The 25,287-nt window shown below is 35.9% G+C and overlaps 1 protein-coding gene and 1 pseudogene across 9 annotated transcripts in view; both read left to right on the top strand.

Moving 5' to 3' along the window:
- The window catches only part of RASAL2 (RAS protein activator like 2), a 376,611-nt gene that overhangs the window by 301,333 nt on the left and 49,991 nt on the right, over positions 1–25,287 (top strand). For all 9 annotated transcript variants that reach the window (XM_003824773.6, XM_034941343.3, XM_034941338.3 and 6 more), the window contains one exon: positions 14,511–14,620. In XM_003824773.6, the coding sequence (XP_003824821.5) occupies positions 14,511–14,620 (110 nt within the window). The remainder of the gene's footprint in view (positions 1–14,510; positions 14,621–25,287) is intronic.
- On the top strand, positions 1,425–6,065 carry LOC117976415 (small ribosomal subunit protein uS11-like; annotated as a pseudogene).

Here is a 25,287-nt window from a genome sequence, read left to right as displayed (position 1 = left end):
CCCTCCTCAGTGTCCTTTCCCCACTCTACCTCATTAACATCCCCTTAAAAAGTTGCCATGTCGTCTTGTTATTTGTGAATTTCCAACCAAGCTTTTAACTCAGTGGTTCCCAAACCATATGTCCACATAAAGACTTGTTCATAAATGTTTATTGCAACTTTATTCTTAATATCCCAAAACTGGAAATAACTCGAATGTCCATGAGTTGACATATGGTTAAACAAATGTTGGTGTACCCATACAGTGGAATAAAAAGGAGCAAACTGTACATGCAACAGCATGCATAAATTTCAAAAACATTGTGCTAAGTGAAGAAAGACTACATACTGCATAAATCCATTTATGTGACATTGTGGAAAAGATAAAACTATAGGAACAAGTCATATTAGTGGTTTCCAGGGGCTGAGGGTGAGAGGAAGGGATTGACTGACTACAGAAAGGCATGAAGACATTTTTGGGGTGATAGAAATGTTCCGTATCTCACTTGTATTGGTACAGCATACATTTATCAAAACTCGTCAAGCTGTACATGCAAAAATAGTGACTTGTTTTTTGTAAATTATACCTCAATAAACCTGTTTTAAAAGAAATGTTTTAAAACAAAATACATAAAAAGTTGGACATAAAAGGTTTGAAATAATATAACAAGAAGGTAATAAAAATCTGACATGACAGATTCATGAAAATGAATCTCTAAGAATGTAATTAGTTAATAAAGTATGCTAGATATCTTCCATTGGTCCCTCTAGCAGATCTTAACATGTCAATATGTGTTTTAACATGTTATAATGTAATACCTGTAATATAATATGTATTTTATATTTTAATATAATAATTATACATAATGTAGCATAATGACATTAATGTGTCAACATCAATTAGATCTGATTAATGGATATGTGTTTATTAATTTCTGTGCTTTGTATGTTTAAAAGTTTCATAATGAAAGTTTTAGTTTGCTTAATAAAAAAATCACATTGAATTGAATGCTTGTTAAAAACGTAGATCACTGTGCCCCAATCCCAAAGATTCCGATATATCAGATCTGTGCTAGAAGAACAATTGTGATTTATGACAGAACCTTTTCTCTTTCCTTTTGATGCTTAAATTTGAAAAACAAAAACAAAAAACCTGCTAGAGGATAAACTACCCATACTTACAACTAAACTATAATGCACTTTGCAACTATTTCTTGTTTTGTTATTCTTGTCATCTACAGTCTCCCTTCCTGTTTGGACTTCCAAATAACTGGAAGATAAACTTAAGTAAAATATAAAGACTAGAAAGTAAACTTGAACGTTTTCAGTTACTCTTCTCCTTTTTCCTTGTTAATTTTTTAGAATTACGTTTTAGTCAACATTTAGTGAATATCTACAAGTTCCTAAGTTATATTAAGAGAGCAAGGAAGGGAATTATTTATATATGACACAGCTTTTTTTCTCAGGTATTTACAATCCATGATAAAACAAATATGTAAAATACATAGAGATTTTAATTTACTAATAAACTAAAACTTGAAAAGCAAGAATGAAAACAGTTCTCACCTGGGTCCTTTCTAGTTGACAAGGTGGCATTTTCTTACTGTGAATCAGGTAACATTTTGAGAAATTGCCATTTAAAAATAGTTAATCACTTAGAATTGCTGTAACATTGTCCTTAATCCCTTGTGTGGTCACTGATGTGAAAAAGTCTCAAGCAGAATTAAAGCAGGGTTTTGTTGCACATCCCTGCATTTTTCATGTGAAAGGTGATGACATGTTTCTCTGTCTCCACTTCTCCCTGTCTTAAGGGAACGCAGCAGTGCTAGGATGCTGGCAAGGCATTGTCCCTTATTACCCCCACTGAGGCTTCTGAGAGCAGTTGCATAGCAGCAGTTTTATTTCAGTTACCACTCATTCCCAGCTAGCTGAGTTCAGTCTTCAGGGAATACTCCAATTTGCAGGTGGCCAACAACTTTAGTTATCATTGTCTTAACATTTACCAAGCTCCAGAGAAAGGCAATAGTTGGCTTTTTCTTTCATTGACTGTTGCTAATTTTAAGCCTTATTTTGAAAGAAAATAATGAATACCAACTAATTAAATTATTTTAGTTGTATCAATTGCTATGACAATGTAGCTTTTTTTAAAAAAAATGAGCTTTTTACTATTTTTAAGACTTGTAAATGGTAGCAACAGCATTTGAAAAAATTGGATAGAGTAGGATTTGTTTTGAGTGTTTGATTAGTATGCTTTCAGATTAGGTTGGTGTCAGAAGGATGAAATCAGTTTATTTACATTCTTTCTTTCCTTTGTTTCCATTTAGACTGGAACATCATTCACACTCTTCACATTTTTATAAGGCATGGATATCATAACTGTGAAAGAGAAAAAAAAAGCATTTTCCTCTTGGTATCCATCTATTTTTAAATTTTATATTTGGATTTTTTTATTTTATACTCAGTGACCACAGAATCAGTTACATGTAAAAGCCATTTCAATAAGATTTTGATTTTACTTTAGTTTAATTATATAGCTAGGAACCCTAGGGGCAAATTCTTGTAAGTCAAATGCCACAATAGTAGTTTTTTTGTTTTTTAGGTTTTTTGTTGTTGTTGTTGGTTGGTTTTTTTTTTGTTTTTTTTTTTTGTTTTGCTTCTCTTTTTTTTCCTCATATTTTGAATTGTCATATTACATTTCTGGCTGTTTATGATACATAATTCTATAATAAGGTATGTGTAAAAGTTACATATAATACATATGGGGAAAATAAGTTATGTTATAGTACTTAAAGTATTTGATGTGGAATTAGAATGTCGAGAATTCATATAGCACAGTGGTTAAAAAGGAAGGGTTCCGGTGTGAGGCTACCTAGGCTCAAAGTTCTCCTCTGCCACTTAGCATCTATGTGACCTTGGGAAAGTCATATATCTTCTGTATTAGTCTGTTTTCACACTACTGTAAAGAACTACCTGAGACTGGGTAATTTATGAAGAGAGAGGTTTGACTCACAGTTCCACAGCCTTAACAGGAAGCATGACTAGGAGGCCTCAGGAAATTTACAGTTATAGCGGAAGGAGAAGAAGGACCTTCTTCACATGGAGGCAAGAGAGAGCAAGCGGGGAACTGCCATACTTTTAGGCCATGGGAGGTGGTTGGAGAAGATTGCATCATGGGAGAGGATTTCCCCTATGCTGTTCTCATGATAGTGAGTGAGTGAGTTCTCAGATGATCTGAGGACACACTGCATATGATTTTTCAGTTCTGAAAGCAATTTTTGAGCCCCTACTAAATAGCAGATATCAGACCTGCCCTGGGAACACAAAGCTTGCAGGGTTTAGTGAGGATGACACATAAGTGGGCATACACTGTGCTAGATGTAAGGCTAGCTCTCTATAAAGCACAGTGGAGGGGCACGTAATCTAGGGCAGGGTCAGGTCATGTCAAAAAAGACACCCTAGAAGAGATCATTCCTAAGCGGTATCAAAAAGGATGATTCAGCCAGGGAGAAGGAAGAGAATATGAGCAGTGGTAAACATGCATGGTGAATATAGAGAATTACAGGTATTTCAAGTTAGTGGAGGATAAAGTATGAAGTGGAATGACCAGGGATCAGCTGGAATGGTAAGTCGTTACCAGATGATACTATATCTTATAGGCAGAACTCTTACCAGGGCCATTCCTAGCTGCTTTTAGGTACCTTTGGGTTAATTATCCATCCCTTGACCAGTCATATGGATCCAGGGCAGAAAGATTGCATGGCACAAAGCATAGTGACCTGAATATGTAAGCAGTTGCTCAGAAGCAGGCAATGGGCAACTGGGCATGACATGTACTTTGTTGTTTCTCAGAAGAGGATAATGTGGGAAGACTCAGTACATGGTTGGTCCAGGATGGAAGGATAGTAGAAGCCAAGCCAAGCTTGAAAACAGTGAATTTTTTGTGGTTTCATCCGGTACAGCTATGTGGTCTTCCTAAAGAGCTTCATCATGGCACCAGGAAGATTGACTTAAATATTGTTTTAATTGTTATTTTGGATAGCTAATCATTAAGAAAATGGAGGGTGTTGGTAATTGAATAGCATCAGATGATTAGCTGTGGAATCTAGGGAGAAGGAAAAGACAGCAGGAAAAAACAAGGGACAGGGAGAAAATGAGGTGGTCCAGAAAGTGAAGGTTTCTGTTAGGTTGAAGAGTAGATTAATGTGGAGAAAGAGATATATGAAAGATGTGTGATTAGGGAGGAAATCAGAGAAAAAAATATTACTGTTTAAGATGTCTGAGATGGAGGATCTCTGAATGATGATAAGATCTAGTGTGTGGATATAAGAGTGGGTGGCTGAAATGTTGAAGAATGAAGCTGGGTCCTCATCTCTCACCTTATACAAAAATCAACTCAAGATGGATCAAAGACTTACATCTAAGACCTGAAACCATAAGAATTCTAGAAGATAACATCGGAAAAACTCTTCTAGACATTGACTTAGGCAAAGACTTCGTGATCAAGAACCCAAAAGCAAATGCAACAAAAGTAAAGATAAATAGATGGAACCTAATAAAACTAAAAAGCTTCTGCACAGCAAAAGAGATCAGAATCAATAAACAGACAACCCACAGGGTGGGAGAAAATGTTCACAAACTGCATCTGCCAAAGGACTAATATCCAGAATCTACCAGGAACTCAAACAAATCAAGAAAAAAAAACAGATAATCCCGTCAAAAAGTGAGCAAAGGAAATGAATACACAGTTCTCAAAAGAAGATATACAAATGGCCAAGAAACGTCAAAAAAAAGCTCAGCATCACTAATTATCAGGGAAATGCAAATCAAAACCACAATGAGATAACCACCTTACTCCTGCAAGAATGGCCATAATTAAAAATTAAAAAATAACAGATGGTGACATGGATGTGGTGAAAAGGGAACACTTTTACACTGCTGATGAGAATGTAAACTAGTACAACCACTATGGAAAACAGTGTAGAGATTCCTTAAAGAACTAAAAGTAGAACTGCCATTTGATACAGCAATCCCACTACTGGATATCTACCCAGAGGAAAAGAAGTCATATGAAAAAGACACTTGCACACGTATATAGTAGCACAATTCGCAATTGCAAAAGTGTGGAACCAGTCTAAATGCCTGTCAACTAATGAGTGGATAAAGAAAATGTGGTGTGTGTGTGTGTACACACACACACACACACACCCCATGGAATACTACTCAGTCACAAACAAAAAGGAACGAAATAATGGCATTCGCAGAAACCTGGATGGAGTTGGAGACCATTATTCTTAGTAAAATAACTCAGGAATGGAAAACCAAATATTGTATATTCTCACTTATAAGTGGGAGCTAAGCTGTGAGGACACAAAGGCATAAGAATGATATAATGGACTCTGGGGACTTGGGAGGAAGGGTGGGAGGTGGGTGAGGGATAAAAGACTACACATTGGGTACAGTCTACACTGCTCAGGTGATGGGTGCCCCAAAATCTCACAAATCACCACTAAAGAACTTTTCCATGCAATCAGACACGACCTATTCCCCTAAAACTATTGAATAAAAATAAAAATTTCATTTAAAAAAATGAGTGGGTGGAGAGACGACATGCAGAAATGGCACACTTCAGGTGGCTGAAGGAGAGAAATGTATTTGGTGTCTGCCATATCTTTGCAACCTTCAGTGACACTTTTGTCCATGTCACTGATCTTTCTGGCAAAGAAACCATCTGCCGTGTGACTGGTGGGATGAAGGTGAAGGCAGACCGAGATGAATCCTCACCATGTGCTGCTTTTTTGGCTGCCCAGGATGTGGCCCAGAGGTGCAAGGAGCCAGGTATCACTGCCCTACACATCAAACTCTGGGCCACAGGAGGAAGTAGGACCAAGACCCCTGGACCTGGGGCCAGTCGGCCTTCAGAGCCCTTGCCCGCTTGAGTATGAAGATCAGGCAGATTGAGGACATCACCCCCATCCCCTCTTGATGGCACCCACAGGAAGTGGGGTCGCTGTGGTCACCGTCTGTGAACAGGACTCCTCAAAATACTTTCTGAAAATAAATTGCCATCATGTGAAAAAAAAAAAAAAAGAGTAGGTGGCTGAAGGGGAGAATACTGAGTAATGGTGTCAAGGAATTATGAAGCTAGGGTACTAGACATCACTATTTGGTTATTTTCTAGCATGGTGTTAAGAGTCAGAAAAATATTACAAGCTAGGGGCTAAAGTTCTTAATGAATAAAGGAAAGTGAAAGAGAGATTGAAACATGAGAGCAGCAAAGAGAGATGAAGAATGCTAAATCAAGATGGTATGTACCTTAAAAAATATGCATTTACTCCAAACCATGATTTTATGGAATATTGATTTGGAAACAGTCATGGTAAGCTAGGTAAAGTCCAGCTACCTCTTCCTGGGTACCACTGAATATTGGGTAATGGAGAATGAAAAAACTTCAACTAAATAGAGCTGTGAGAGAAACCATTTCTCAGGTTAAAACTGTGGTTCATTTACATCAAGGAGGTGACCACAAAATTTTGAAAGGTTTCACTACCTCCCTGAAGTATTACTGCCCACTCTGTGCAATCTTAACCTTTTCCTTATCTGTGTTCCTAAATCAGCCATGATTTCATGTAAATATTTATCAAGGACTTACTAAAGTTTAAACATTGTGGTTGATGTTAAGGTAAATATGACATTATGCCATCCCCTCGAAAGTTTAAATGCAAGACTTCTTGTTTTCAGATAGGAAAACCTCAACTGTAATTTATGAAATGCTGGAGGCTTTGTGTGGCCAAGTTTGAGAGATAAAAACTGTAGGGGTATTCATTAATGGGGAGGCCACAATTTTTAAAAATTTTACCTCCTAGAGTCCTACCAGGTTCTCACAGTGAATATCTGAGAAAATTCCCCTCATTTTTCCAGCAGGGAGAAGGGAAAGGAGGCATTTTGAAATGCATCAGAGCTTTCTTTCTCTTTCTTTTTCTTTCTTTCTTTTTCTCTTTCTTTCTCTTTCTTTCTTTTCTCTTTCTTTCTTTCCTTCCTTCCTTCCTTCCGTCTGTCCCTCCGTCTGTCTGTCTTTTCTTCAGAGTCTTGCTCTGTCTCCCAGGCTGGAGGGCAGTGGCACGATCTCCGGCTAATTTTTGTATGTTTAGTAGAGATGGGGTTTTGCCATGTTGGCCAGGCTGGTCTCAAACTCCTGACCTCAGGTGATCCGCCTGCCTCAGCCTCCCAAAGTGCTGGGATTACAGGCATGAGCCACCACACCCGGCCCGTTCTGTTTTTCTTAACAAGGTCTGCTCTCAGAAGAAACTAATCAGAGCCTAACTGATCAGAAGGAAGGGAAATACCCAATTCCAGCACTCTCTAGCCATCCCCTTCCACCTAAGTGGGGTGGATGGGGTGAGGGGCACTGAGAAGCACTTATGAAGTTCACAGTCCAGAAACACAGACTCATTAAAAGACTGAGATCTAATAGGACTTCAGAATGTTTTCCCCCACCTTACTACTACATTACTAAAGGCCGGTTTACTGCAGTTCCTCTCACCTGGTACCTAGTTTTAGCATATCCTCTCACCTAGTATTTAGCATATCCAGCTAGCAAGAAAAAAATTACAGAACATACTAAAAGGCAGAAAACACAGTTTAAAGAGACAGGGCAAGCATCAGAACCATCCTCAGAGCAAGCATCAGAACCAGCCTCAGATAATATTGCAATTATCAGATCGGAAACTTAAAACAATTATGATTAATGTACTAAGGGCTCTAATGGATAAAGCAGATAGCATGCAAGAACAGATGGACAATGTAAGAAGAGAGATAGAAATTATAAAAAAGAACCAAAAGGGAATGCTGGAAATCAAAAACACTGTAGCAGAAATGAAGAATGCCTTTTATGGGCATATTAGTAGACAGGACACAATTGAGGAAAGAATTTCTGAGCTTGAGGACACCTCAGTAGAAAGTGGCAAGACTGAAAAGCAAAGAAAAAGAAGACTGCAGAAAAAACAAAAACAGAACAGACCCAGAGGAACCTTAAGTACATATTACTAAGTGAAACAAGCCAATCTAAAAAGGCTGCAGTATGATTCCAACCACAGATGCTCCTTGACTTACAATAGGGTTATGTCCAAATAAACCCATCATAAGTCAAAAATATCCTAAATTGAAAAGTATTTAACGTCCTGATAAACCTATCATAAATCAAAAAATTGTTCAAACCATCTTAAATGGGGGACTATCAATGTATGACATTCTAGAAAAGGTAAAACTATGGAATCAGTGAAAAGATCACTGTTTGCCAGGGGTTGGAGTGTGGGAGGTACTGAGGGATGAATAGGCAGAGCACAGAGGATTTTGAGTAGTAAATATACTCTGCATAATACTATAATTGTGGATACATATCACCATGCATTTGTCCAAACCCATAGAATTTACAACACCAATAACAAACCCTAAAGTAAACTATGGAATATGGGTAATGATGATGTCAATGTAGATTCGTCAGTTGTGACAAATATTCCAGTTTGGTAGGGGATGTTGGTGGGAGTGGCTGTGCATGTGTAGAGGGAAGGGGAGGAACATTGGAAATCTTTATATCTTCTACTCAGTTTTGCTGTGAATCTAGAACTAAGTTAAGAAGTATTGTCTCTGCTTCTATCTTCTATCTTCTGAAAGACATTGTAGAGAATTGGTATCATTTCTTCCTTTAATGTTTCATGGAATTCACCAGAGGAACCCGTCTGGGCCTGGTGCTTCTGTTTTGTAAGGTTATTAATTATTGACTCAATTTCTTTAATAGATATAGTCCTATTCATATTGTCTATTTCTTCCTGTATAAGTTTGGCAGATCGTGTCTTTCAAGGAATTGATCTGTTTCACCTAGATTATCAAATCCCTTTGTACCATTTTAAGGTCCATAGAACCTGTTGTGATGACCCCTTTTTTATTTCTAATATAAGTCATTTGGGTCATCTCTATTTTTTTCTTAGTCTGGCTACAGACTTACAAATTTTATTGATCTTCATAAGGAACCAGCTTTTGATTTTATTGCTTTTATCTATTGATTTATTGTTTTCAATTTAATCGATTCTGCACTAATTTTTATTTCTTGTGTTTGCTTTGGATTTAATTTGCTCTTTTTTTCCTAGTTTTCTAAGATAGAAACTTAGTATTGGGTTTAGATCTTTCTTCTTTTCTAGTATATGCATTCAATGCTATAAATTTTCCTCTAAGCACTGTTTTTACTGCATACCACAAAATTTAGATGCTATGTTTTCATTTTTATTTCATTCAGTTCAAAGTGTTTTTTAATTTCTCTTGAGATTTCTTCTTTGATCCATGTGTTGTTCAGAAGTATGTTGTTTAATCCCCACATATTTTGGGATTTTCTAGTCATCTTTCTATTACTGATTTCTAGTTTAATTCCATTATGATCTAAAAGAAGACATTGTATGATCTCTATTCTTTTAAATTTATTAATATGTGTTTTATGCCCAGAATTTGATCTGTCTTGGTGAATGTTCCATATGAGCTTGAGGAATCTCTATTCTGCTGTTGTTGGATAAAGTAGTCTATAGATGTCAATTATATCCAGTTGATTAAATGGTGTTTTGGAGTTCAACTATGTCCTCACTGATTTTCTGCCTGCTAGATCTGTCCATTTCTGATAGATAGGTGTGTAGTCTTCAACTATATAGATTTATCTGTTTCTCCTAGCAACTCTTACCAGTTTTGCCTCATGTCTCTTGACACTCTGTTATTAAGCACGTATACATTAAGGCTGTATTCTTGGAAAATTGACCCATTTATCATTATATAATGCCATTCTTTATCCTTGTTAAGTTTTGTTGCTGTAATATCTGCTCTGTCTGAAATTAATATAGCTATGCCTGCTTTCTTTTGATTAGTGTTGGCATAGTATATTGTTTCCATCCATTTACTATTAATCTTTATGTGCCTTTATATTTAAAGTGAGTTTCTTGTAGATGATATATAGTTGGGTCTTGTTTTCTGATCTACACTGACAATCTCTTTTAATTGGGATATTTAGAGTATTGACGTTCAAAGTGATTATTGATATAGTTGGGTTTCTAACCATATTTGTTAACTGTTTTCTATTTGTTGCCTTTGTTCTGTGTCCTTATTTTTGTCTCCCACTGTTTATAACCTTTCATGATTGTAATTGAATGACTTATGTGATTCTATTTTCTCTCCTTTCTTAGCATATCAGTTATACTTATTTTTTTAAAAATTTAGTGGTTTCCCTAGAATTTGCAGTTTTTTAAATTTATAACTAATGTAAGTCCACTTTCACATAACACTATACAACTTCATAGATAGTATGAGTACCTTATAATAAAATAATCTTAATTCTTCCATCTTGTCATTTGTATCATTGATATTATTCATTTCCCTTATATATAAGTATACAAAAGCATATGTATCATATAGACATAAGCATATATACATAAGCATACATAATTAAATACATTGTTGTTATTACTTTAATATTAAATCAATTAAGAAGAAAAATAAAAGGTGGTTTTATTTTCACTTATTCCTTTTATACTCTTTGTTTTCTTAAGAAGGTCCAGTTTCTGACCTATATTGTTTTCTTTCTCTCTAAGGAACTTCTTTAAACATTTTTTGCAATGCTGGTCTACTGGCAACATTTTTCCTCAATTTTTTCATGTATGTGAGAAAGCTTTATTTCACCTTCACTTTTGAATGATAGTTTTGCAGGTTATAGAATTCTAGGTTGGTAGTTTGGGTTCTTTTTTTTTCCTCTCAACACTTTAATATTTCACTCCATTCTCTTGCTTGTATGGTTTCTGAGGAGAAGCCAGATGTAATGCTTATTTTTGTTCCTCTGTACATAAGGTGTTTTTTCCTTCTGGCTTCTTTAGGATTTTTTCTTTATCTTTGTTTTTCTGCAGTTTGAAAATTATATGCCTCAGTGTAGTTTTGGGGGTTGGGATTTTTTTTCTTTTAGGGTTTTTTTTGGCATTTATGCTGCTTGGTATTCTCAGTATTCTCTGAGCTTCCTGGATCTTTGGTTTGGTATATTAATTTGGGGAAATTCTCAGTCATTATTGTTTCTGATTTTCTGCTATTTCTTTCTCTTTTCTCCTTTTGGTATTCCCATTACACGTTACGCCTTTCGTAGTTGTCCTGTAGTCTCTGGATATTCTTTTCTGGGTTATTTTTGTTTGTTCTGCTTGCTTTTCAGTTTTGGACGTTTCTATTGATATATCCTCATGCTTAGAGATACTTTCCTCAGCCATGTCCAGTCTACTAATAAGCCTGTGCATAAATTTATATTTAGTATCTAAATTCTTTATTAAATGGCAAGTTCCTTGAGGGCAGAGTTTGTGTTTATCTTTGATTTCCTTACAACTCCTAGTAGAGTTCTCTACAACAAATAAGCATAAATTTTATTAAATACAATGTATCATATTATGTCATATGAGATATGATATGATATGTGCCACAAGGCTGGACGCAGTGGCTCATGCCTGTAATCCCAGCACTTTGGGAGGCCGAGGTGGGCGGATCACCTGAGGTCGGAAGTTCGAGACCAGCCTGACCAACATGGAAAAACACCATCTCTACCAAAAATACAAAATTAGCCGGGTGTATAATTCCAACTGTAATCCCAGCTACTCGGGAGGTTGAGGCAGGAGAAGAGCTTGAACCTGGGAGGCGGAGGTTGCGGTGAGCCGAGATTGCACCATTGCACTCCAGCCTGGGCAACAAGAGTGAAACTCCGTCTAAAAAAAAAAAAAAAAAAAAAAAAAGAAGTGCCACAGAAAGGTAGAATTAAATTACTAGATGAGTGAACGTCTACTAATACTGTCTCAGTCAAATGCTTAACTGTATTTTCATTAGAAATATATGTATGATTTTTGGTCGACTCCTTGGCCTGGATCTCAACCTAGGTTTTTGAAACAACACCAAGCAATCCTATTACAATTCTATAAACTTAAGCCTGGTTTGCTAGCTACATTTATTAGCAAATGTGGTGACTCATTCTGATTGAGTCATAGAAAATAGTACATAAAGCCTTTGCCTTTATGTACTAATGACTGTGACTAATGACAGTGACTCTCCCTAATGACACCAAAATTGTACAGTTGACCCTTGAACAACATGGGGGTTAGAGACACCACCCTGCTGTGCAGTTGAAAAATTTCAGAGAACTTTTGACTCACCCAAAACTTAACTACTATTAGCCTACTGTTGACTGGAAGCCTTGCCAATAACATATACAGTCAATTAACACATCTTTTGTGTGATATATGTATTATATGTTGCATTTTTAAATTGTAAACTAGAGAAAAGAAAGCGTTATTGAGAAAATCATAAGGAAAAGAAAATATACTATTTACTATTCATTAGGTGGAAGTGAATCATAAAGATCTTCATCCTCATCATCTTCACGTTGAGCCTTTTTCCCTTGCCTTTAGTCAATCTCTACATACCTATAATAAGCTGGAGTGAAAAACAGCCTAGGGTATTATGTCTATGTGATATATACTAGGAGTTTTTACACTTAACTCCTTGGATGGCCAAAACAATAAGATATAGCATTATAAGTATTTTATTTCAGTAATCTAAATAGTTCCGCTTTGATTTGAGTAAGTTTGTTTTCATTTTTCTCTAATAAAAGGAGCAATGCCTGCATGTTTAAAAATCATTTGGCTTGGTAAAACACTGTGGCAGTCTATACTGTTGTTCACCAAATATTTTCAGTTCCCTTTCTGAGTACCTGGTAGTACTATATATCCCTTCCTCCATTGAAGTTAGATATGGTCACGTGATTGTTTTGTCAGTGAAATGAGACCAGAAGTGACATGAAGCTTTAAGAGCTAGTACATGTACATAATTTGCTATTTTACCTTTATCCTGCTGCAAAAACTGTAGAAGCCCAGATAGCCTCCCTTAGCCTAAGTTCCTGAGTAAGGACAGCATAGACAGGATCCCACCCCCTCAGTTGACCTGCTTATGGACATGTAACATATTTTATGCCACGAAGATTAGGGGGGTAATTAGATAATCATAACCTAGCTTATCCTGATAAATATAGCCTTCACCCCAAAACAGTGGGCTTTGGTAGTTACTAAAGGAATATAAAAGATTTGATGTGCTAATATTGGCCTAGTATTTCTTTTTCTTCATTATAGAAATGTTTATTGTACACAGCTTATATAAAATGATATTCATCTCAAGAAAGAGTCATTCTCCATGTGTCAAAATATTTTTCTTTGAGTTAGAATCTTTGCTTGAAAAATTTTGTTTTATTTTATTTATTTGTTTTTGAGTTAGGGTTTCATTCTATTGCTCCGGCTGGAGTGCTGTGGTACAGTCATCACTTACTGCAGCCTTGAACTCCTGAGCTCAAGCAATCCTCCCACTTCATCCTCCTGAGTAGCTGGGACTACAGGCATGTGCTACCATGGCTGGCTAAATTTTTTATTTTATTTTATTTTATTTTTGTAGTGATGGGGTCTCGCCATTTTGCCCAGGCTGGTCTTAAATTCCTGGCCTCAAGCTATCCTGTCACCTCAGCCTTTTCAAAATGCTGGAACTACAGGCATGAGCCACCGTGTCTGACTGAGAAATTTTAATATGCTTCTGTAAGATTCCTTTCACCTGCCAATGATAGAATTGTAAATTTCTTGAAAGTAGTGACCATCATTCATTTTTGCATTTATTCTTTTATTCAACAAACTTTTGTTAAGTGCTCACTATTTGCCAGGTGCAGAGTCGAGGAGGATGTTCAGGGAACTCTAGATAGTTTGGTAAAACTGGCAGGAGGCAGGCAGGGGCCATAGACTGTAAAGCACTTTGTTACAGTCTGGAAGCTTTAATGATTTCATAAATGATCTATACTTCATTTTAAAATAGTTTATCCACATTCAATACTTAATTTTACAATGCCATATCCAAGGTGACATAGACTGAGTTTTAACACTTCCGAGACCACCAATACATTATATTTTACAACTTAGTTAACTCCTTTTTACATATCTTAGAATAAAGCCTTTTCTCTTCTGTCAGTTATCTTTTAATTCCTCCAATGCGCCAAGTACCTTCTCACCTGGGGGCCTTTGCACATGCCATTTTCTTTGCCTGTTTTCCCTTAGTTTGGGAAATCAGTGGATGTCATTTGTATTGAAATTGCTGGTACCATCTTCATAGAAAGGAATATATTTGTGTATGTTATATTGTTGTGCTTTTTAGAAATCTACCAGTAAAATTAGAAGTTTTTCTTCCATAACTAATATAAACATTAAGAAATAATAAATTAGGTGCTATTAGAAAGTTTAGTTATCCCAATTCTCACAGAAGAAAATTTTCTCATCACATTGCCAGGTGGTTTCAAGTGACTATTATTTACAAAATTAAAAAGCTTAAAAGCTAGGTTCTATTTCTGGTCTTTATTGTAAAAGTCTAAATACCTTTTGCAGAGATAGTGTGGACGAGTAACATTCCCTTTTGGTTCTCTCTCCCATCACCTTCTGCCTTTCCTTCTAGGGATTCTTCAGCAAGCGCCTGAAAGGCTCCATCAAGAGGACCAAAAGCCAGTCAAAGCTTGACAGAAACACGAGCTTTCGGCTTCCATCCCTTCGCAGTACAGATGACAGGTAGGAAGTTAACTTTCTTAAAACAAAAAAAGCAGTTTGAGAGTGAATTTTGTTAAGGCATTTTGGTCTATTCTGAATTTGAATCAGTGACAAATAGAAAAATACAATAAAAAATTGACTTTTATGTCGTGTTCATATTAAGGCAAGATAAAAAATATTGACTCAAATACCCAACCAGTTTAAGAATCTTATAATATTGGAGAGTTTGTGGATACATAAAAACTAATTTCAGAGTCAGTTAAGCTGTTTCTGTAGAATCAAGTTACAGTGTGGTCAGAGGTGTATCTTTTGTTTGGTTTTTGGTAGAATGACTATAAAGAATAATGATTATGATAGCTAAACAATTTTAGCACTGTCACAGGATGCTTCATACGTGTTATCTTGTTTCATCTTTATAATAACCGTATATGATAAATACTATTATTATCACCATTTTATAGATGAAGAATCTGAAGTACAGAGAGGTTAAATAATCTTGCCCAGGGTCATACAGCTAGTAAATAGCAAAAATGGTATTTGAACTTTGGCAGTTTGGCTCCAGAGTCCATGCTTTTTACTGCTATGTTCTGTATGTATAGCATATGAAATTGGCCTTGTTGGTTTGCAATTACATCTAGAAGACGTGCTGAAAAGGAAGCCTGGATGGATTTCCATAATTAGGACTACTAGCTTGAGTATAGCTCCCTAAGGATAATATCCTTCAAAAATCATTGAATGTGTGCTAACACATTTTTGACACATCATGTCTCGATAATGTTCAAAATTTTGGAAACAGTGCTTGTGGTATCAGCATCAGCACATCATCACCACCACCTATATTTATTAAGTACCTACTCTGTGCCATACATGTTAAATGTAGTCTCTCATGTAATACAACAACCCTAGATACTATTATTATCCTCATTTTATAGATGAGGAACTGAGGCATAAAAGGTTTGAGAAACTTGCCCAGGGTCACACAGCTAATAAGTAGTAGAGCTAAGATTTGAACTCAGGTCTGCCTCTCATATTTGATACTCTTATTTATGTTTTACTTTTTTTTTTTTCCAGTAAGTGACTTTTTTTCACTTATCTACCTAGAAAACAGAAATAAAATTATAGATTTGCCAAGCAGATGATTACTGTCTTTATTTTGTAAATGAAGGGACTTGATGAGGGACCACTGCTTTATTAGCCCTTCTTGAACCACATTAAAGGTGCTCTGTGAAATTTGCAAGTCAGCCCGATTTGCATTATATTTATATTATTATCTCTTTTATACTTCTTTGTTTTAAGGTAATCATAAAAAAAGATTTTTAAAATATTTTTCTTAGTTTCCTGTTATTCTATAATTTTCATCATTCCAGGAATTCAAAGCATTTTATTAATGTCTCAAAAAATAGAATAACAATTTTTTTTCAGATTATCGATTCTTAAGAACAAAAATGTTGTGCAGCAAATAAAACACTCCCAATTCAATAGGCAATTTCTTAAACTCTGCAGCATCATATAGAAACTTGGGAGGCAAGATTTTTTTTTTTAAAGTTTACATTATTTTTTAACCTTGCACTAAATATTACCTTCTTTATTTCAAACAAAGGGCTCTCTCCTATTCCATTTTGTTTTAGGTTGCCCATGGGAATTGTTTGATTGAATTACCAAGAGATTATATTCTCCCGGAGTCTCTTGTATTTCTATTATATAGTTACTGTATTTTTAGCCTTTCCAGTGATTGAAATGTATTATTTGTGACTTTTATAATGTTAATGCTTTAATCAATAGCAAAGTCTTTCTTTCTTAAGTACAGCACAATAAAAAAGTGCTAGTAAATCTCAAATATTAAGTAACCCTTTTAATTTATCAACTCCATTTGAATTGCAGAGATTTCCTATGCAGAAATTTTTCAAAAAACTTTTTCTTGTATAGAGGTGTACTCAATATAGTTTGAATGTGTTACCATTTTTAAAAAAGACTCTCTTGCCTTCAGATCATATGAACAGTCAGATAAATAGAGCTAAGGTACAAGATATTGATCAGCTGAGTTATTTGAATTAGTGCCCTTATAGGTGTGACCACGTATTTTCTGAAGACCTGATTTTCTTGGGTCAGATACATCAATTGCTGAAGTCAGCCACTTCTTTCAAAATGTTATACAGTGTCTAAATCTAAGTAGCAAAACATTTCTGTTCTTTTATCCAATCTGTGGAACTTCCAGTTAAATGTAGTAAGCAGCTCCTTTTTTTTCCATTTTTAAATTATAAAGTAAAATACTCATTTGTCTTTGTTTTGGAGGGGGAAAAGTTTCAGTATATAAGTAAAGAGAAAAAGAACTAAAGACCCTCTTTATCTTTCCTATCTCCCCACATAAATAACCTTATTAACCATTTGTATATTTTCAAACCTCTTTAAAACTCCATACATAAAGGGAACCCAAGTATATGTTTTCATGTTTTCATATAAATGGGATCACATATTACTTTGTGACTTGCTTTTTAATATAAATATTTTGTACTCTCCCTGTGTCAGTAAATGTCAGTCCACATCATTCTTTTTAACAACTGAATCTTTGTATGCTACAGTGTTTTTATAATAATGTACCTCACTTCTCTATTGATGGATATTTACATTGTTTCCCTTTTTTTGGTACAAAATAGAGATGTCATGAACATTTTTGAACATGTGCCTTTTTGTACTGGTGGCTGGGTTGGATTTCAGAAGTAGAACTGCTTGGTATAGAGTATGTATGTTATCAAATTTTCCTTCAAAAAAGGACCTTTCCCACCAACAAATTGAGATTACTTTTATCCTTCAGACAACCTTTTCCATTTTATCAATATGTTGAAAGAATAGAAATAATAAAATGTAGTATTTATTATGTGACAGATATATTCTAAGTACTTTATATAAACTAACTCATTTAATCATCACAACCACCCTAAGAGATATCACTGTCATTACTCCTATTTTGAAGATGAGAAAACTGAGACACAGAGAAATTCATAAGTTGCCTGAGGTTATACAGCTTGGAAAATGAGAGAACTGAGGTTCAAACCCAGGAAGATTGGCTTTAGAGTCTGTATTTGTAATCTTTACTGTGTATTGCCTCTCTAAAAGATGGGATGGGGGGGGATTTCTTTGTTTTAATTTGTATTTTGCTAATGCTTAGTATACTGAATATCCTGTCGTATGTTTTCTTCTTCTGTGACTTACCTATTTCCTTTGCCCATTTTTCTATTGAGTTGTTTGTCCTATTTCTTATGATTTGGAATAGCACTTTTTATTACTACGGATAGTAAGCCACTACTATGCATCTTAATAAAATTTTTCTCCCAATCTGTTTCTTATGTTTTAAAATCATGTCTTCAAGTTACATGGAAGTTTTCAATTTTCCTTTCTCTGATATGTCAGTCTTTTTGGGTGGGAAGGGGGGCTTATCTGATCAAATTTGATCAGAATATTGAACTCAAGAGGTGAGGGACCTGTTTCTTATTAAATTCTTCTTTATGATACTCTGCAAATTACTTTATTTTTCCCTTCTTCAAAAGGGAGAAATATGCTATCTGGAGCGATCCAGAGGATGATGAAATAGTGGACATGATATTTTGAAATCTTCAAAGTGTTGTGTGTTTTTTTTGTTTTGTTTTTTTGTTTTGGATACGGAGTCTCACTCTGTCGCCCAGGCTGGAGTGTAGTGGCGCAGTCTCGGCTCATTGCAACCTCCACCTCCTGGGTTCAAGCAATTCTCCTGCCTCAGCCTCCTGAGTAGCTGGGATTGCAGACATAAGCCACTGCCTCCAGCCAGAAATCTTCAGGGTTTTTGAGATAAACCACAAACCTTATCTTCACTCATTACACTTTTATTTTTATTTTTTGAGACAGTGTCTTGTTCTGTCACCCAGGCTGGAGTGCAATGGCACGATCACGGTTCACTGCAGCCTTGACTTCTCAAGCTTACTTAATCCTCCTGCCTCAGCCTCCTGAGTAGCTGGGACTACAGCCACACACTACCATCCCTGGCTTATTTTTATACTTTTTGTAGAGATGGGATTTTGTCATGTTCCCTAGGCTGGTCTCAAACTCCTGGGCTCAAGTGATTTGCCCGCCCTGGCCTCCCAGAGTCTGGAATTATAAGTGTGAGCCACCATGCACAGCCCTCATATTTTTAAAAGATAAAATTACTCTCAGGAGGTCTGAGTTACCACTTTAAGATAGCAGAAAAACATTTTTAAAATGGTTAATTTTATCTAAAGAAAGCAAGCTGTGAAAAATACCATAGTTTTACCAAATAATGTTTCTAAAATCCAAATGTATTGATATACAGTAACACACTCAATATGTGACAGTTATGTACAAGCTACTATGCTATATGCTACAGAGAATATAGCATAGAGAACCAAAGATACAGCCCTCAACCTCGAGGAGTCCAGTAAAAGAGGTAAGTGTCAAGGAGGAAATGGTATCGGTGAAGATAAAATTACTTCTTGTTGAGTGGATCAGGAGAGACCTTAGAGGGCAATGGCCTGTGAGTTGGATCTTACAGGTGTAATTTGAACATAGAAATAGACACGCACACAGAACTTTCCTTGGAATGGAAATAATGAGCAAAAGTAGAAAGTAGGAAATTATGGAGCTTGAAGAGAATTACTGAATAGTTCATGGTATTAACATGAAAAGGGGCAAGGTAGGAAATAAGTTTGGAAAGGTAAAATTCCAGTTTTTAACTTAATGGGTGAAAACAGTTCTGCTTTTTTTTGTCTTAAAAATTAATATGAGAAACAAATATGAACTCCATCTTTAATGAAACTAGGAAAAATATGAGAGATAGATTACTTAATCTATAATTCTCACTTAGAGGACAAACAGATGTAGTTACCTACAAAAGGAAATTCTAAAAAGAAGCCTCTACTTAGGATTCAGTTTAGTTGCCAATTAACAGATACCCAAAATAGAAATGACTGAAACAAGGTAGAATTATTTTTTTTTCACTTCTGTCTGAAAGTGGACAGTCCTGTTCAAGTCTGCCATTCTTCAGGATCTTCAAGAATCTCTTTATAGGCATAAGATAGCTACTAGAGCTCCAACCATAACATATTTGTTTTAGATACCAGAAAAGATGGGCCCATAAAAAGACACATGCTTTCCAGCTGAGTTATCTCCCTTTAAAGCAATCTCTCTGAAACCATACCTAGTTGAGTTTGACTTCTGTCTCATTGCCACCTTTTTCTAAGGGAGCCTAGGAAACTTTATACCTGGATATATTGGTGGGCCCAATAATATAGGAATCTGTTCTTAAGGAAAGAGAGAGGGATGGACATTGGTAAAACAGCTAGCAGTCTCTGCATAGGAAGTTGATTTACCCACCTACTCTGGAAAGGTTCAGCTTCCACCCAGCTCTAGAAAGTCAGCAGCCAGACTTACCCCTGTCACATAGCAGTTTGAGAAATTGAACCACCCTGGAGAAACAGACCTACAGATAGCTACATTTATATCTGTAGGTTTTTTTGCCTATTAAAATCCCAGCTGATAAATTCATTCCTAGGTAGATCCAAGAGAAATAAAAACATATATTCATATAAAAACTTGTATGTGAATGTTCATAACAACATTATTCATAATAGGCAAAAAGTGATAACAACCCAAATGTCCATCAGCTGATCAATAGATATACAAAAACATGATATACCCGTACAATAGAATATTCATCAGCAATAAAAAGAGTACTGGTACGTGTTGCAATGTGTATGCATGTTTTCAACCTTGGAAACACTGAAGTGGGAGGATCACTTGAGGCCAGGACGTCAAGGCTGCAGTCAGCCGTGATCGTGCCACTGCACTCCAGCCTGGGAGACAGGAGAGACTCTGTCTCAATAATAGTAATAGTAATAAGCCAGTCAGTCACAAAGTACCGCATATTGTATGATTCCATGTATAAGAAATGGAAATGCCAAGAATAGGTAAATCAATTTATATCATCGTGAAATATCTGAATGCTTAAGGTTTAAAAAAAAATTAAAATCTTCTAGAAAGAAAAAATAGGTTGCATACAAAGGAATGTTGGGGGTGGGAGGATGACATTGGAATTCTCAGTAGAAACAATGAAAACCAGACGTTAGTGGAGCAATGTCTTGAAAATTCTGAGTGGAAATTATTTTCAACCCAGTATTCCATACCCAGAGCAGATCTCGAATGTCAAACTGAGGAGTTTGGATTTTAGCCTATAAGAAACAAGGAGCCTTTCAACATTTTTGATCAAGAAAATGACCTAATCAGAGTTTTGCTATGGATGGATTAATCCAGCAGTGGAATTTCAGGTAACTTAGTTTGCAGATACTAAGTCTGAGAGACCAGTTAACAAAAAGCTGTAAGAAGATATAATGAGGGCTCCAAGGCGGATAGTAGCAGTGGAAATGGAGAGGCAGAGACAAGATAGGAGGAACGTTTTAGAGGCAAAATCAATAGGATGTCACAAAGTCATCATTGTTCCAAAGCCATCTAATCAGATAAAAGCCAGTAAAGTGATTTCCTAGAATCAATATTGGCAGCATTTTCACATTAAAGCCATGTCATATAGGAGGGTGTTGGGACACAAAAAGACTCTGTGATGTTTCTGCCTTTCATTCAAATGCACTTAAAACTAGGAAATGACTGAAAACAGTGGTACTGTATTGTCAGGCATTCCAAGATTCCAAATGCCTGTTGCCAGCCTTGCTTTGGAAGTGCTACTTAAATTTACCAGAGACTAAAGGTAAAGATGAGCATATGGAGTAGAATATTCTCACCCACTCCAAACTTCCCTCAAATAAAAACCTTCACAGTAATGTTCTCAATTCTAAGGCTCGCTAACAAAGTATGGTTTTAAGTAGTCTACTTTTTCTTTGTCAAAAGATACCTGAAAGTAAGTATGGTGTTCATTGGTAGGTGGAATTATGGAACAATATTCTCAGCTTCTTGAGTTTCTCCTTATTAATTAGAATTTTTTAACTTTTTATTTTGAAATTATATAAAGAAAGTTGCAAAAATAGTACATACAGTTCTGTAGACTCTTTCTCCCAGCTTTCCCCAATAATGAGGTCTTATAACTGTAGTATAATATCAAAACCAGGTAATGGACATTGGTATAGTAATGTTAAATAAACTGCAGACTTTATTCAGTTTTCACCAATTTTACATGCATTCATTTGTGCATGTGTGTGTGTGTATAGTTCTGTCCAATTTAATCATATGTATAGATTAGTGTAACTACTACCATGATCAAGATAAAGAACTGTTTCATTACCAAGAAAGAACTCCCTATGCTACCCCTTTATAGTCATACCCACCTCCCCACACCTATCACATCCCTTAAAAAACTACTAATTTGTTTCCTATCTCTATCGCTTTATTATTTTAAGAATAGTGTTTCACAGAATCATATAGTATATAATTGGTTGAGATTGGCTTTGTTTTTTTTTTTTACACTAAACATATGCCCTTGAGGTCCATCCAAATTGTTACATGTATCAGTAGTTTGTTTCTTCGGTTGCTGAGTAGTATTTCATTGCATGGATGTACTACGGTTTGTTTAACCATTCACCCATTGAAAGACGTTTGGGTTGTTTCCAGTTTTTGCTATCATTAATATGAATAAAGCTGCTGTGAACAGTTAGATACAGGTTTTTGTGAACGTGTTTTCCCTTCTGTGGGGTAAATGCCCAAGAGTATAATTGCTGGGTTCTATGGTATGTACATGTTTAGGTTTGTAAGACACTACCAAACTTTTCCAAAGAGGCTGTGCCATTTTACATCCTGATAAGCAATGTTTGCAGAGGAATTTTTTGTGTCCCAAGAGATTTTCACTTATGTTTTCTTTTAGAAGTTTTATGATTTTAGCTTTTATATATAAGTCTATGATCCATTTAGAGTTCATCTGTGATAGCTTTAAATAAAAGATCTTAATTCAGAACTTATTGATGTTCTCTCTCTATATATATATTCTACATATATATTGAATATATATATATTTTTAAGAGACAAGGTCTTGCTCTGTTGCTCAGGCTAGCATGCAGTGGTGCCATCATAGCTCACCGTAACCTTGAACTCCTGGGCTCAAGTAATCCTCCTGCCTTAGCCTCCTAAAGTGCTGGGATTATAGGCATGAGCTGGTGGCACCAGGCCCAGTTTAAGATATTACAAAATTCTAATCAAAACTACAAACTTGCCACAGCCAAACCAGTTACAGGCAGTCTGCCTGCCTTTGGAGAAGAAAGTATGATAGACTACTTACTTCTCTCCTCATCTGCTCTTCCCCTGTAGCCTACTCACCATGTTTTTAGGCACCCTCCAGGTTTTGGGGAAGGTGAAGCAACAAAAAGATGAGAAAGAGGATAACAAAGTCTGTCTTAGCCTTCCATAATGCTCACTGAGCCTAACAGAAATTTGAAGCTGACTTTTCTCTCATGGGGTGATTTGGGGACTTTTTCAGAGATTTATCATCCCTGAGGAGCTCTCACCTATGGTTTTATTGACTCTGACAGATGCATTTCTCTTCCAAGTGCTCGCTTGCGAATCCTTTCTAGAAAGGAGTTCTTGATGCTTTGGTTTCTTCATCACGCAGTCTTATGGTCCGCAGGAAACCTCCCAAATCTTTTGCCCTAACAACCTCTAGGACTACAGGCTTATCCAAAAGCATCAATGCTCTTGCTCTGCCACCAACAGTTAGTTGGTCATTTCTCATCATCTAGATTTCCCAGATGGAATCAAACCCTGCCCTCTATGTATCTTTTACCCTTCTCCCTTGTAGGTAGCAGGAGGATGAGCCTCACAACTTCTTTCAAAAATTGTTTCTCACAAAATCTTTCCCATTCTCCATTCTCTGACCACTTTTTATAGTCTTGACATAACTGAGAGGATCAAGGTAGTGGAACTGGTTCTAACACATTTCCTTTGTAAATGCTGCAGTTGGTCTGATACATGACTTTGGTATACAGAATCTGTTTTTATCTAGGCGTCTCAACTGAAACTGCAACTTTCATATCTCATTGCCTATGTATGTAATACTTCTATAAATCTGTAATCTTTAGCTACTGCACAAAAGGCAACATGGCCCAGTCTTTCCCTCTCAATATTACCTCCTGTCACTCCTGCCAAAAGTCTTCTTTATAGTATTATACTTGTCATACTGTTTCATATTTCTCTGCTTTTGATCTTACTGTCTCCTCTAACCCAAATGCCATTTCCTATTCCTATACCCTGTCTTTTGTCAAGCTCACTTCTAGTTCATCCTCATGCAACAGTACCCAAGTCAGGAGTTACATGCTCCCTCCCTTCTTTTTGGTATTCTTCCCGCATATCATCCTAGACTAAGTGCCTACCCCACCCCGCAACTACCTGAGTCCAACTCTGCATACTTTATTCTAGGACTAACTTTTTTATTGAATTTATCTTTTCATATGTCTGCTTACTGCAGCAGATTGAAAGCTCCTCCAGGATACAATCTTTGTATCCTCATCCCCTAGCACAATGACTGTCCTATTGAGGAACTCAATACACATTTGTTGGCCTGAAACAGAAGAGGAGAGTCAAAACTGACTTCCAGATAATAAAGAATTACAATCTTTTAAAATATGGTCTATGTGGATATGACAACTTCTCAGAAATTACTGGACTCCAAGCCATTAATTAATCAATACAGTCTAGCTATCGATTAGAGTTTCCTATTCCAGATTTACAGCCATGGGCCAATTAAGGATCCCTTAGTTTTATGAACTAAAACCCAATTGAAGTATCTAATTGCATCATGATAACATTTTAAATTCATTAGAATGCTTTATCTTAATAGAAAAAATATTTCTACACATTTACTCCATCTTTGTATTCTTCCAGTGAAGAGTGTATTCAAGAATAGCTTTCCTGATCTCAACCAGATGAATAATTTACATAAAATGAACTAATGCATGTCATATCACTGCAAAAAAAGCTGTGTGTCTACAATCATACTCCTTCACATTTGTATTGTACTGCAGTTTATGAAATAGATGTGAAATTATAGATTACTGCATTTGATTCTCACAACTGTGTGAGATGTAGGAAGAGAAATCATTATCCACATTATCTACACATATCTTAAATGAGATAACTGAGGTTCAGAAAGAATAAATTATTTACTGCATGTCACATGGCTAATAAGTGGTTCGAGCTGATGTGAATATGTAGGGCTTTTGGCTTCAGTTTGAGTGTTTTTTTCCATTATACTCTTTGTTGTGTGTGTTGATAGGAATCCTAACTTGCTGACAAAATAAGAAAGAAGGGAAAAACAAAGGCAAAAAAGTACACACACACACACACACACACACACACACACACACACACACACACCCCTCTTATACCAGCAGAATACTATACGGTAAAAATTGAGTCAATTTATGATCATAATATTTCTGCAATTTGGAAAAATACAAAGCTGACTCCGTACTGTACTCTTTTCATCTCTCCTCCTCTGCCAAAAAATCCAAATGGATTGAATGAAAACTTAAAAGCACTAAAAGAAAATGTAGTTTATTTCTTACGATCTTGGAATTTAAAAACCCTTTGTAAACATAAACTGGGGGGAAATAATTATAAACATGACAGAAAAAGAACTAATTTACTTAATATACAAAGAGTGTTTACATATCAGTTAATTTTAACAATTAGGAAAATGGTTTAAGAAC

Source organism: Pan paniscus, chromosome 1 (assembly GCF_029289425.2).
Source record: "Pan paniscus chromosome 1, NHGRI_mPanPan1-v2.0_pri, whole genome shotgun sequence".
Classification (NCBI taxonomy): Eukaryota; Metazoa; Chordata; class Mammalia; order Primates; family Hominidae; genus Pan; species Pan paniscus.
The sequence above is the reverse complement of the archived record's forward strand: the minus strand, read 5'-3'. Positions and strand labels throughout refer to the sequence as shown.